Source organism: Amblyomma americanum, chromosome 7 (genome assembly GCF_052857255.1).
Source record: "Amblyomma americanum isolate KBUSLIRL-KWMA chromosome 7, ASM5285725v1, whole genome shotgun sequence".
In the NCBI taxonomy this organism is placed as follows: Eukaryota; Metazoa; Arthropoda; class Arachnida; order Ixodida; family Ixodidae; genus Amblyomma; species Amblyomma americanum.
The window spans coordinates 27,326,909-27,341,066 of record NC_135503.1 but is presented as its reverse complement, the minus strand read 5'-3'; the positions used below and the strand labels follow the sequence as shown (position 1 = coordinate 27,341,066).

Here is a 14,158-nt window from a genome sequence, read left to right as displayed (position 1 = left end):
GTTCTAAGAAATCATTTGGCAGCATGACTTCAAAATTTTGCCCAACTCTATCATATAAATGAGAAGGACAGACAGAACACATAATTACAACGATGTCACGGCACTCCAAGGGACATGACTATCGCTGCTGTGTCGTGTACACAAATGCCAACAGACAAGATATATCCTCCTCTCCTTTCCGGACATCTTTCCTTAAGGTATAGACTTTACTGGTGCTCAAAACGTGCATACCTTCTGAAACGATATGAATAATGACTCCCGCCACGTTTCTCTCCTTCAGTGTCTATTGTGAAGGCTACTCGGATCCGTTCTTGATGCTGCCTTCAGCTTTGGCGTTTTTCTTTCATAAAAGTTTATTCTTCTGAAAGGCCTGCAATCAGATGTGGCTTGATTTGCATCCGTTTTTTCTTCGGATACCCGAGACCCGTTTCTTTCTCTTCAATTTAATTTCCTTCTTGCTGCTGTAACTGCTGCTACTAAAACGACTCATCCCCTCCTTTCATCAAGAAAGGAACTCCTCCGGCGCCGCACACGTGCTCTCATCCCTCCGTGTGCGGTAACCCTCCCCCGCGGTCTTACCCGTGCAGAGGAGTTTGCGCTTTGCAGGATCCGGGTCGGGGTTGCCCTCACAACAGCCATCACTCGGAAGTGGCCTCAGTACCGAGAATTGTTTCCTCGGCCAGGGTTTCTGATATGTAAACACGAGGACATTGAGGTCGACATTCATCACTTACTGTGGGACTGCCCAGCTCTCAAGCCTACAAGTATCCGGCACCTGATGGTAGCAGGTCTTTCACCAAGCAACCCTGCTTCATACATTGCCTGGACGCAGGTACCGCACCACCGTTCTCTACTGGACTTCATCAAATCAGTTAACCTTTTTCCATTCATTTAATTTCGCTTAAAAAAAAAACGACTCATCCAGTCAGTCACGGTGGTCCGGCACGCGAGAGATGAACGCGTGACGGAAGAAAGAAGAAGATGGAAGCTGTGAGCCCGACCGAGCTAGCGAGTCCTCCGGTACTCGGCGATTCCCAGGTTTCTCCAGCGTCTCGACCTCGAAGAAGAAGCTTGCTGATGACTGGAGCTGCTGTAGGTGCGCTGTGGTTCGCTGGAGTCGCCAGCGCGCTTACCTGGTTGGTCATCTGGTACGGTCCCAGTCCGGGGAAAGGGAACACCACCGACGGGCTCTTCTGCTGTCCCCGCGAGGCCGCCCAGCTGTTCGCCGTCATCGACAGCAGTGTGCCTCCTTGCAGAGACTTCTTCGCGTACGTCTGCAAAAACGCCATCGCACACGGCCACGTGCAGAAAGGCGTTGCCCAGGACATGCTGGTGAGCCAGAGCGACACGCCCTCGCTAGTATATGGCTCGCACGTGACATCACGGACGCCATAATAGAGAGTTTGTTTCACGTACGTACAGAGTTCACGTACGCAAACGTGAGAAGTCTACGTAGCATACGCGCATGTAGTTTCAAACCATTTTAGTTGCACGTACGCGACAGACGCCGCGCGTTCTTCTACTGACAGATGTAGACACTGCTGTAGCCACTCTGAGACAAGACGAGTCAAAGCCAAGCCAATCGAACTGCGTCGGAGCGCTGCTTCGTCAGGCTTAGCAGCTGAAAAATCGCCCTTCTGTCTGAAAAACAAAAGCTATTTGTCGCTTGAAACTTTATGCGAGAGTAAGAATGGGCAAATCGATGGCGAATACAGCAGTTTAGAACACGATATCGCGTCGATGGATTAGCGACGAAGCTGTCATCGCTGTGAAGCGGGCGGGCAGGGCGCTGCCATGTTTGTCAACGCTACGTACGCAAGCAACGGAAAGACCGTAACGTAAGAATTCGAATCTCACGTACGTCCGTAAGTCTCACGCAGACCCTTTGCGTTCTGCGCATGCGCACTGATCACTCGTAAGAGCTCTACGTACGTGCAGCCTCTACGTACGTGAAACTAAAACTCTCTAATGGCGAATAACGCGTAACTTTCACGGTGCAATACGGAGCTGGTGGAGATGAAACGGATGATATAAACGCGCAGGCTCTCGCTGTGCTCCTAGTTCGCCATCATCGCACCTGTTGTCACGTCGACCTGAATTACGATGCATGTGAAACCCTTCTGTGATGCTTTCTTAACTTTCTGGTGTATGAGAAACGGCGACGCATGGGAGACACACCTGTAGGCCGAATGGTTTGGTTTATGGTTTATGGGGGTTTAACGTTCCAAAGCGACTCAGGCTGTGACGGACGCCGTAGTGAAGGGCTCCGGGAATTTCGACCACATGGGGTTCTCTAACGTGCACTGACATCGCACAGTACACAGGGCCTCTAGAATTTCGTCTCCATCGAAATGCGACCTCCGCGGCCGGGATCGAAACCGTGTCTTTCGGGTCAGCAGCTGAGTGCCATAATCACTGAGCCAACGTGGCGGCTATATAGGCCGAATGTGACACCCAAGTTCGAACACGTCGAAATAACGGAAAACAGACAAGCAGGATCGCAAAGCGCCTGTAGCTGTCTTGCGCAGAACGTTTGCATTTACTATTTCGGCAGTCTTCCAAACGTTCGCTTTTAACTTACATGACCAAAATGCTGATTGTGTATGCCCTATAAGAGCGTGGAAATGCTGCTAAATAACCTCTTTTTAGTGACTTCGAGCTAAGAACCGTTAATATTACCACACAAAGTTTTTTAAACACCGTCCAACGTAACGTCGACATTCACAAAATGTACCATGAGTTGAACCCCTTCCACTGCACGACTGCGAAAACACCACTCGGGTGAGAGAGTCATGTGAGCTGATTTCCGACACATTTGTAATTTGAGCTGTATGAAGTACCCGTCTGTGCTGTCTCTGTGCTGAAGCTTCTGCCTGCGGCATTAACCTAATTACGAACTATTGCATAGACATTCATGTTCCGCTCTCCCTTGCGTTGCATGCTCAGTATCTGGGTTAATAAGCGAGCAATTACTCGGACCAACACCGTTCCCCCACTTCGATTTTTTATCAGTTCGCTCCCTTCCTCCACTATGCCAGCCGTACCGCCTAGCACATTTGGTAGAGGTACTGCCTCGGTGAAGCTGTGGTCGCGGGTCCGAATCCCGGATCAGTTGAAATTTCTCTATAACTATTAAGTTTCCGTGAAATCTGTGTAGCTTTCCTTTGTACCTGTGAGGCTGTGCTTCGGTAGATGTCAGTGCGTAATTACTCCCCTATTACAAATCAACTCCACATTGGGGAAGCCCCCCCCCCCCCCCCCTCTTCAACATTGCACGAATTCGTGCATAGGCATTTTTTCTTCGGCCATTAAAAAGGAACGCTGAATTTTGAATACGAAGAGAGTTATGATGCGCGACATAGTAAAGGGCTCCAGATTACTATTAACAACCTGTAGTTGTTACGTGCAAGGGCGTATTTGAATTAATGTTTGGAGCTTCTCTTAGCTGCCCGTCTACTGAACACAAGTAGACAAGTTCAATTCCGACCACGAAGATATAGTGGGTTCGAATATTATAAGGCAGCTTTCTTGAAACCGCATTTATTCTGCGCATCTTTCTGGAGCTTACATTTTGTATATATAATCTTAACACTGATCGTTGATGCACCACTTTCGCAATCAAGCGCACTTATTACATAATTGGCACAACTGGGAAAATATTGCCGGGCTGGCTATACCCCATCTCTAATCGTTACACAAGCTGCCAAATACTGCCTGAAATGAAATGGAGAAGGGGCTTTGACTACTGAAGCATTCCGTGGGCATCGTAGCAGAGAACGCAAATTCGAAAAGCAGTTCTAGAGCGGGCTTTGTTTGCATCATAAGTGTTAACACTCGAGAGGCAGGTCCCACAAGGCCATCACACCAGCTTCTCTATAATAATGTTGCCATTTTTCCTGTTGAGAGCGATCATGGTCACTGTTTCGTTTTTATGATGCTCATAACGAGAAGAGTATTGTAATCGCGACGCAGTCATTCACTTCCGGTCCTCAAGACAAGCAATACTATCAGCGCAACTTATTTCGGCAATTAACATTGGGCAAAAATATCTTCAAGATTACCGAATCACTTATTTAAGGGGAAAAATACTGGGCACGAATCTCTTCAGCGCGTAGTGAAAGCGCAGGAAGATTGGATCCTTGAAAACAGAACAGAGTGAAGAACGTTTGAAGGGGAGTTCCATTCCACAAGCAAAGCTTTCGACAAGAAGACTTGTGGTCGTCTGGGCAATGTGATCATTAGAAGGGGTTAAAAGAGCCTTCGATCGAAGGAGGAAGGTAGGTGAGGGGGAAGAGGTGAAAAGCGCGATGGGCTGCTAATCAAATTATGAGCATGTATTCTGCTTCAAGTTTCACAATAAATCATTTTGGTTGCTAGTCAGCGCAGGTGTCTGTCTCTGTTCCATCTTCAAAAAGCGCTATTTCTTTTTCGCCTGTAGAATATTATTTATGTTAAGATGGACATTCGAGCGTCTCGTTATAAATGCAGGGGGCCACCAAATGTTAGCACTTGGTCGTACTTTAAATTACCTCGCCTCATTTCAGACTAGTTGCTCGTTGGAGAGCCATATTCAGGGAGTTCGTGGGGGAGTTGCTATCATTTTTTTTATAAAATTAGCTTACAGGTTCCAAATAGTCGTTGCAGCTAAATATTCTTCTGAGCCGCGTTGACTGTCCTACAAATATCCCATGCCTACAGTGTCGCGGATGATGGCTAGTAAAATCGATGTCTGTCTGTAGGTCTCTGGTAGAGCATAGTATTAAGATGTCAATATTAGAAACTAACAGCGGTGTCAAGGAAATTGACGCGTTTTAGCGTAATGACCGGTAAATTCAATGCTAGAGCGAAAGGTATTAAGGTGCGAGAAGAACGCTTTTAGATTCATGTTCCCATATCACGAAAATGTTATCTCTGTAAGGAAGGGCATGCGAGGTTTTTCTGAATCAGAATTTAGAACTTTCGAATCCAGTAACCACATAAATTGATTTGCCTATTTCGGTGTAAAAGAATGCCTGTAAATGTTTCAAATACTTGAAGGCACTAAGAAGAACCTAACTCAAAATAGTTGTGCGTGCCTACTAACTGATGTCGTGAGAAATAACGTGTCATCTCCATGAGGGTGTGTGTTTTAGTTTGAGCGCTAGAGAGGGCGTCAAAGCACAGACTTCATGTGTAGACAGTAAGCTATCCGTTGAAAGATGGGCTTTGTCATTGAGCGATTCTGCTATTCGAAGAAAGTGTAATGTGGTCTAGACAAAGGATGGAAGGAGGGTCGGAATGTCTGGAAGATTAAGAAGTTTCCTGTAGGCGTATGTAGGCGATAGGCCTGTCCGGGATATCTGCTGTAAAAAAGATAGATAGATAAAGAGGAGGAGGGAAAGGCAGGGATGTTAACCAGAAAGGAGTTCCGGTTGGCTACCCTGCTGTAAAAAAAGACTTCTGCGGAAACCTTATGGATTTTACGGAGTAAGTAAAAGCGTCCTGCTTGTTTATTTGGCGGACTTACGACATCAATTCTGACAACAACGGCGTTGCCGCATTTTTTTTTCTGGTTAATCTGACTTACCATGCCACCTGTCGCAGCCTCCTTTCCTGGACAACGGTTTTTTCAAGTTCACGTTCTCACCCCTTCACCCTTCTCACTTCTCAACGTTCTCCCCTTCACCGGGGCTTCCCCCTCGAAGCGGACGCCCTATTTAACCCTTAACAATGAGAACACATCGGCCATATAAAGAACAGGTCCTCTTGTCGAATCCTTGTTCATTTTCTTTTGCGTTCTCAGTCCGGAGAGGATTTATGGGATCTCTTTCGGGTTTTCTTTCTTCCGTTGCAGGCCAAAATCGGCGGAAACATCATCAAAGGCACCAACTTTTACGACTCACGCAGTGCTGCCGCTCTACACAACTTTTATACGTCTTGCGTGAAGGAGATATGGCGCTCAGAACTTCGGCTCAAAGACGTCACCGAGGCCGTTTTAGCATTCGGAAGCACCAGAACTCCCATGGGCCCCGCCGACATGCTCCGCTTCGCCCTCACTGCACAGTTTAGATACCGGCTCAACTTTTTCGTAATGTTCCTCTACGACCCAGGTTACTATCTCGCTGTAGAAAGACACTACATGCGAATCGAGCAGGCCTTTTCCCATTGCGGAATTGCTTGCTTAGGTATCGCTCTCTCGCTTGTCAACGCTCACCTCCGGACTAACTATACTATTGATGAGATTAGCGAGTGGGAGGCGCTTTTATATGACAGTCTTACTAAGGCCAACGGACAGACAACTAGTAGTTTACAAGAGCTTGTAAATGCGTTTGGTGGCCTAGGCACTTCGCTGCTTAAAACCATTTTCCTGGAGTTCGGCATCAACATAGACCACGCCAGGAAAATTTACGCACCCTCCAGACAGGACCTCGCGGGAATCCGTCTCATGTGGAACAGTTCACATCAGCCGTTGTCATTATGCTACATGCTGACGACTGTTGCACTCGATGCAAGTGTCAGGGTACTGGCGGGTAGTGTGTTCGATTCTCCCTCTACGATCAGCTGGAGAACTTGCAGCTCCCATGCCCACAGCTACGCAGAACTGTGGCGCGCCACGTACGTTATGGCCCTCACAAACCCGGCCAAGAACGCTCAGCTCCACAGAGTGTTTGAGGCGACGCGACGGGCCCTGGTCCGCTACGAACCCCTCCGCCATCTCATGGCGGCAGGCAACAACACGCAAGAGTTCGAGGCTGCCGTTGGCAACATGTCCCTCCTGCTTCCCGCCGACCTCGTCATCCGAGACGTTGCCGTTCCCAGCCTGTCCGCGCACGGATTCGTCCGCAACCACTTTCGGGCGTTGAGCTTCGAGTTCGACGTGAGGGAGGCAAAGCGGCGACGCGGCATGCCCCTGGTCCGAGACGACGTGCTTGCGGGCGCCAGGGATGACATGTGGTTCATGAATGAGACCACCCTGTACGTGCCTGCGCCTGCGTTCGCCTTGTTGAGCTCCAACACCACCGACTCGCTGCTGGCCGACGCCCCGGTCATTGCCATCCGCATGGCAGCCCTGATGTACTACCAGACCGCCTATCATACACCCTGGTCCAAGGAAACAGCGAAAGCCATCGCATCCCACAGGTGATTTCCCGCGTATTGCCGCGGTAGAGACTGGGGCCCAAATGCTCTGGGTTGGCTCGAATGTGCCACTGTGGAAAATATTTCCCTCGTATTTCAACTCTCTTGATAGCGGCTAACTTAGGGGGAGATGAAATTAGAGAGGTGGGTTAATAGCACTCTTTCAAAGCCAAATTAAGTGCGAATATTTTTGCTTTGCTACCGAATCGAATGCGAATAGGGCAGTAAATGCTGAATGGAATTCGAATTTAAATATTTTTGTGATTGCTCGCTAAAGGTGGTAACAGCCTTAAAAATGACTATTCGTGAAAAACAGAGATCCAATAGGCCGGGCGGGCACTGCAGTAAGGGATTAAAACTTATGAACTTAACTCTGTAGCTGTGAAAAGACGCAACATTGATATAAACAATGGTGTGCGCAAAACACTAAACAAATCAGTATCCTAACTGGATTACTGTCATGTCAAAACGTATCGAAAAATTGTTTTTCTACAACGAATAAACTGGCGCCGCAAATCACTAGATAAATGGAGAAACATTTATGTATGATTAATGATTTGGGATGCAGCTGCAAAGCTGCATGACCACGGCTAACAGCTACGAGTATCATACCAGTAGGTCTATGCAAATAGAGGGGAAACTTAGTAAATTGCAATATGCCCTCCGTCTCGAGAACCGGAGTTAGCCGCAGTGACAATAGTTCATCGGCTCGCAGTTTCCGGCGGCTAAGTAGAATCTGACCAATACCCACATTAGATTCACGACGCAGACGACGGTATCAGTAGTAACTGCATCTGGACAGGCTTTCACCGCCAATTTCTGCAAGAAACGTTTAACGCAAAATTCTCCCTGAACAAATCTGCTCTAGCTACAGTGTTTGACAAACTCTGAGGCAGAAGATTGCATTCCATAAGACTTAGAATAATTTGGGGAACTGACGAGGCGTATGCAGGGCGTAATGGCGGGTGCGTGTTTTTTAACTGGTGTCTGCCGGAGCAAAGAGGACATGATGTATAATTCTTGGTTGATTAATGTACAGATGGCAATATTGACAAATTCTTCAGAATTCACGAATAGCATCATTATAATCAAGCTTTGTGTGTAGTCAAAAACTGGAGATAATGCGGGAACATCCCTGACATCTCCGGATGACGAGGTCGCCGAATGGTTTTACAAAATGTAGTTTCTGATTCTTGAAATAAAGTCGTGGTGCAGCGTACTGATCCGCTACTGTAATGAGAAGCTTACGAGAGAAGCAAGAAAATTAGTGGGCAGCAGGAAAGTACATTGTATTGACTTGCGAACTGGAGTGGTGAACTACTAGCAGAATTTGGATAAATAACCTGCACGTGAACGTGTTCTACAAACAATATCACAGGAAGGGAATGTTTCTTTTGGAAGGACACGAATGGTGACACTGATAACGAAGAGACTTCTACATTGTGGTGGTTGGTAGCACCGAAGATAACAGACCCACAGGCTGGTGTAAACTGCACTGGAACGGGCTCTATTGGGCTATAAAAAAAAAAAAACGAACTGTGCGGTGGCGATAGCAACAGGAGTGCTCAGTGGCCGGTCAAAGAACGGAACCTGCTGCTTTCGGCCTCGACCTGTATATAGACAGCATCAAACATTCGAGATAAGGAAAAGGGAAGAACGACGATTATCTCCAACAACATGAAAACAGCAGGCGTGATTGACTTCACGAGAGGCTCCGGTCTCTTTTCGCCCAGAAAACAAATCGATCAGCCCATGTGCCGCCGGCGATAAGCAGAGTGCGAAAATAAAGACAGAAAAGGAAAACAAGCAATTAATTTCAGGAATAATGTGCGTCCATTGCGGCATCGAGAAAGACGTAAATGTCTCAAAGAAGGTGAGCTCTGGTGATCGAAGTATTGTCGCGAAAACCGAGGACTTTGAGCGAGTATCGTAAAGTCTAGAATTAGTCTGTAGTTTTTAAGGCAGTGAGAAAAGGCAAGCAGACATGTTAGCCTAAAGAAGAACAACGTCACCAGTCAGGACCTCGCTCAAGAACTGAAATTATGCTTTATTCGAGAAAGGCAAGCGTAACGCGCACGCGAATATTGGCAATATTATCAATACAATCGGGGAATGAGCAGTGGAGCCAGGAAGTAAGGTTGATGGGCTCAGTACTGGCCGGCTCAAACTGTCCAAACAAAAGCAAAACGATAAAAAACAAATAAGCTTATCAAGAAACGCCGGAGAATCATCACGAGCTTTGAAGTGCTGTCAGCAGTAACGCCCCCGAACTTTTCTAATTCTTCAGCGACGCTTACGCAGCCCTGGAGTGATCTCCCACCGTCCCTTGACTCTTCCTCACAGCAAATGCATGCAGACCTCGATGTCCGCACCCTACCTCTACGGAGCGCAAGGTGTGATGGCGTCCACGATAGGTCTGCACATCGCCGCGGCGGTTGTCGGGGCGTTCTCCACGTACTCTTCTGCGGTTCAAGTGACGCCCGACTGGCTCGACCTTAAGCCTGCCTGGAGTCTGTACCGCATGTCTAAGGCCCAGTTCTTCTACACGCGCTACGCCTACTTCCGTTGCGGCGCCAATGCGTACTCCAGGTCCGTGGTGAACGAGCCTCTGATGCTAAGCCCCGACTTCATCCGTGCTTTCCACTGCCGGACAAACCCGAGCGTGCCAAGCAGTATCGCGTGTGCGAACGTTACACAGGACTCGTAGACTTTTTCTTGGAGTTGTGTGGTGGCCTCCTCATCGCTTCTTTTGCGCTGATTTTAGGTTCATGGTATCTGTGTCACTAAGGGCGAGTTCCAGATCCAAATCGACACCTTTGCTTGTTATTTTCATCTTCCCTCTGTTATGTGTTTTTGTGTCTCTGAACAGTTATCTCATCATGTTTGCTCCCTTTCTGCGAAGCGTTAATGCCACGCTTTTACTTGTAAACTTTCAGGGCTGCGTCGTGCACGTGCTATGTACCTTTATATTATTTTGCGCGTTTACTTTCTCAGGAGAAAGTGTAGCACTGTGATCCGCATGCGCGAAACGTGTGGGAGCTATGCAGCGCTCCTTGTCATAGGTTTGGGCACGACTTGCACACTGAGTGTGACTCTTACTAGACGGCAGGTTTTCTAAAATTGGACTTAAGTACTGTTTGAATAGCGTAAACGGCAACGCTGCACGACCAGATGGTGGTCATCGTCTACGTACAGTGGAATGTATTCTAAGGGATAACGTACTAGCTTCCAAACTAAGTTCGACCTCAAATGTTGGTGGCGGACCAAGTGCGAAGACTGAAAACAAATCTGACTGAAAGCAGGTCACTCGCAGAAAGCTCGTACTGCTTATTAATTGCGCTTGCTTACCGTGATAGCCTGCCTTATACCTTGGTTCTTTACCCTCTTGTGCATTAATGTGCCCTTTAATAAACCAGGAGAATTGCTTTTAGGGGCATAATATTTTGGAGGCGGTGAATATTTTAATTTCTTTGTCGACTTGTTTTATCGATGCCTTTTGCCAGTAAGAATTGTCCAGAGTTTGTATGCACTCCAGAAAAAGACATATTACAACAGTGATGCGAACAGTGACACATAATAAAACTTGCAGAACATAATGAATGCTTATTTGTACAGAAAAAAAGTACATTCGTTAATGCATGAACCAAATGCTGCGAGCATATGGCCTTCAAGAATTTACTGCCCCGTGGTGGAATTTCTTTGATTCAGCCGGCGTTAAAAAAACATGCTAGCAGCACAACCTCTTTCCCAGCGTTTGTAAGGAGGTTCCCTTTTATTTAAAATCTTTCCAAGAGTCTTTCTATGCCACAGAATACACGGAAGGCTACGCAATCAGGTTGTTGCTTTACATTCCTTTTCGACTTTACCTGTACGTATCTACTGTATAAAAATCATATATTGCTAGTTGTTGCTGAATGTAATTACTGAAGTCTTTTCCACATCAAAGTTATTGGAGTGAATCTTTGTGCGGTTCTATATTTATATTGTTGAGCTAAGAGCGAGACAGGTGGTCAGTCTGAAGCAGTCATGGCTATATCAGTGCTGTCGAGTTCAGTTCTTTTTATATGCAGAGGTCCACCCAAGAAATAATTTTATTTGAAAGCAGTCCTCTGTTTTCTTTGTGCCCGTCTGCCGGCACCGTCACGTCAAACTGTTTTCGCTTTGGCGTCTTACTTCTTTTCGCCACTTGCTTAAAATGTATTTGTTTCTTCTTAACACGAGAACGTTTCCTGAATATCGTAGGAGTTTACTGCACAAAGTAAATGCTCATCATCATCACTAGCCTGACTGCGCCCACTGCACGGCAAAGGCCTTTCCCTTGTCTCTGTGGCCACCGTATCCCTACGAACTTCTTAATCTCATCCGCCCACCTAACTTTCTTTTGCCCCCTGCTACGCCTGCCTTCTCTTGGAATCCACTCCGTTACAATTAAGGACCAGCGGTTACCTTGCCTTCGCATTACAAGCCCTGCCCAATTCCATTTCTTCCTCTTGATTTCCCCTCGGATGTCATTAACCCGCGTTTATTCCCTCACCCACTCTACTCGCTTCCGGTCTTTTAACGTTACACCTATCACTTTTCTTTCCATAGCTCGCTGCGCTGTCTTTAAGTTGAGCTGAACTCTTTTCTGCCCTATAATTTAATTCTGCTGTATGTAACCGCGGAAAGTTGTTGAGAAAATTTAACTGGGCAAGATAGTTTCGCGGCGCCTTATATTACTCAGAAATGCAGCACATGTTGCGATGCAAGCCTTCTAAAGTGAAACATGGCCTGCAAAGCCTGCAATATTTCATTGGATATTCTATGCAACTATTTGATATTCAAGAAAGTACATTTGTCATCCATGCTGCATGTCCTAGAGCGCTGGTCGATAAAAAAGGATAGCGATTAAGGTGTTAAAGCACCAGGGTGTCACAGTGCGTCTTAATTATATTGTAAAAAAGTCAGTAAGCGATGAAACTCTTGTCCATATTTCTTGATGGGCTGTCGCAAATTGGGCGCTCACGTGACAGTAGGAAGCGTAACAATAGTAGCCACCGATGAAATCGTCGTGGGGAAATGTTACGTGCTAATAAACTATGTAATTTTGTTGTAATTGTGGACCAAACGTTGCATTTCTTTTGCTTCTAAGGAATCACAAAATCTTGTTTGTATTATACTGACCTTTTCGCTGGTACACATAGCGAAATTTTCTTTAAACGGGGAAGGGGTTACCTGTATAAGCTGAGTTGTAACATGGGAGAAAAGCAGCGGCAAATTCATTGAACAGGCGAGGCTAGAAGAAAATTAATTTTCTTTGCTTTCTAGGGAAGGCGATCTAAATCCTCATGTTATGGCATTGTAAGGGGCCGAGCCTTGAAAGTAACGCCGAAACCCAGGTGCACTGAGCATGGCGCGAGAACGGCTGCTCTCTGCCACGGTCGCGGCTGGTGCCACGACACTTGTAAGGTGCACGGCGAACGGTTCCTGGAATCCATGTCGGGCCTGGTCGGAAGTTCGGAACAACGACGTGCTCTCCGGACGAAGGCAAAAAAAAAATTGGCGGCGGTTTAGCTCTGGTTAAACCTTGAGTGACGGGATAGCTACAGCTGGCTGAGTGGTACTTGGTCCCGTGGCCATCCACGTGGCGAACCACGTGATCAGCCACGGCGCCGCGCCGCCGGCAGCTGCTCCGCACCACGTGACCAACCACGTGACAGCGTGGCGGCGCCGCCACGCTGAAGGCTTGAAATGCTACTGTAATGTAGCTATCGCTACAAAAGCTTCTGCATGTGTTGCTGTCAATGCGGATCTTTTCCTTTAATTGCCTGATGTCCACATGCGGCCTTATGTCGGCGTGCATTCGTTGAATGGTTATTTGCAGCTGCCTACCCATGAAGACCTCAGTGGGAGGGGATCCAGCAAACGCGTGAGACCTTGTTCTGTAAGAAAGATATTCTGTCAATGTTTGTTTGGAAATTCTTTGGCACTACCTTTTTGAAATTTTCCTTAATTATCTGCACGACGCGTTCCGCTGCTCCGTTCAATGCTGGGTGTTATGGTAAGACCAGGATTCGCCAAATGGCGTTCCTGCTCAAGAGGTCAACGTACTTCGCGCTGGCGAATACGGTGCCGTTGTCACAGATAATGACATCTGGAATGGCATGTATGGAAAATATGCTTCGCAGGCATTGAATCGTTGCATCCGGAGAAGACGCATGAACGGGAGTCACCTTTACCCAACTAGAGTAGGCGTCCCCTAGGACAAAAGAGCAGTGCCTCTCAAATACACCACCAAAATCAGCATGCTGTCTAGACCATGGTCCCGTCCTTTTCTCTGGTGTTCTTGAGAGCTTTTGCAAACATGCTCTCTCTCTGTAATGCTGCTGTCGAGTCCTTCCCACCAGACGTGGGTTAAGTGCGCCTGCTTTCATTTTATTCATGCCCGTATGAGTTTCTTGAAGCGGATCAAGAACTTCTTCTTCCTAAGAAAGGAGTCATCGTTCCTGTCATCGTTCCTAAGGAACGATGCCAGGAACGATGACTCGTGTTCCTCGCAGGATGCAGTTCTCATGAACGCTGAACTCTGTACGGTTCTTCTGAAATAATGTCCAATCACTTCCTCTTGGCAGCTCATCCCCAGCAAAGAACGCACGGCGTAGGCATGACATCATAGGATCGCGATCTATAGATTTGGAGATGTCGGATGGCGAAAGAATTGGATATGAACTTTCAAGCACAAAGATATCATCAGGCTTTGATATTGTGCCGGGCTCTGTAGGAAGCGGTATCTTGCTTAGCCCATCGACGTTGCTGATGCTGGTGCCAGGGTGGTACACAAGATGGTACCTGTGCACTGAAGCAAATGAAGGCGCTGCATAGTTTTAAAAGAAAAGAAGAGACGCCAGGGAAGATGTTCAACGCCGTTCAAACAACTAACCCGAAAACAAACTATACTTAGTGTACTTGTATGGTGAGAGGGTGATTGACCAGCGTATCATTTTGGGTGATAACCTGTCGGCAATAGGCTTGTCTTGTCCGAGAAGTCCCAGACATAGTTTGT

The 14,158-nt window shown here is 47.1% G+C and overlaps 1 protein-coding gene across 1 annotated transcript; it reads left to right on the top strand.

Annotated features, from left to right (window-relative positions):
* The first annotated feature begins 981 nt into the window (after positions 1 to 981).
* LOC144097628 (uncharacterized) lies at positions 982 to 9,847 on the top strand. The gene is made up of 3 exons (XM_077630283.1): positions 982 to 1,332; positions 5,834 to 7,119; positions 9,460 to 9,847. Exons 1-3 carry the CDS (start codon positions 982 to 984, stop codon positions 9,821 to 9,823), a joined length of 2,001 nt encoding a protein of 666 aa, XP_077486409.1. The 3' UTR covers positions 9,824 to 9,847.
* Positions 9,848 to 14,158: the final 4,311 nt, after the last annotated feature.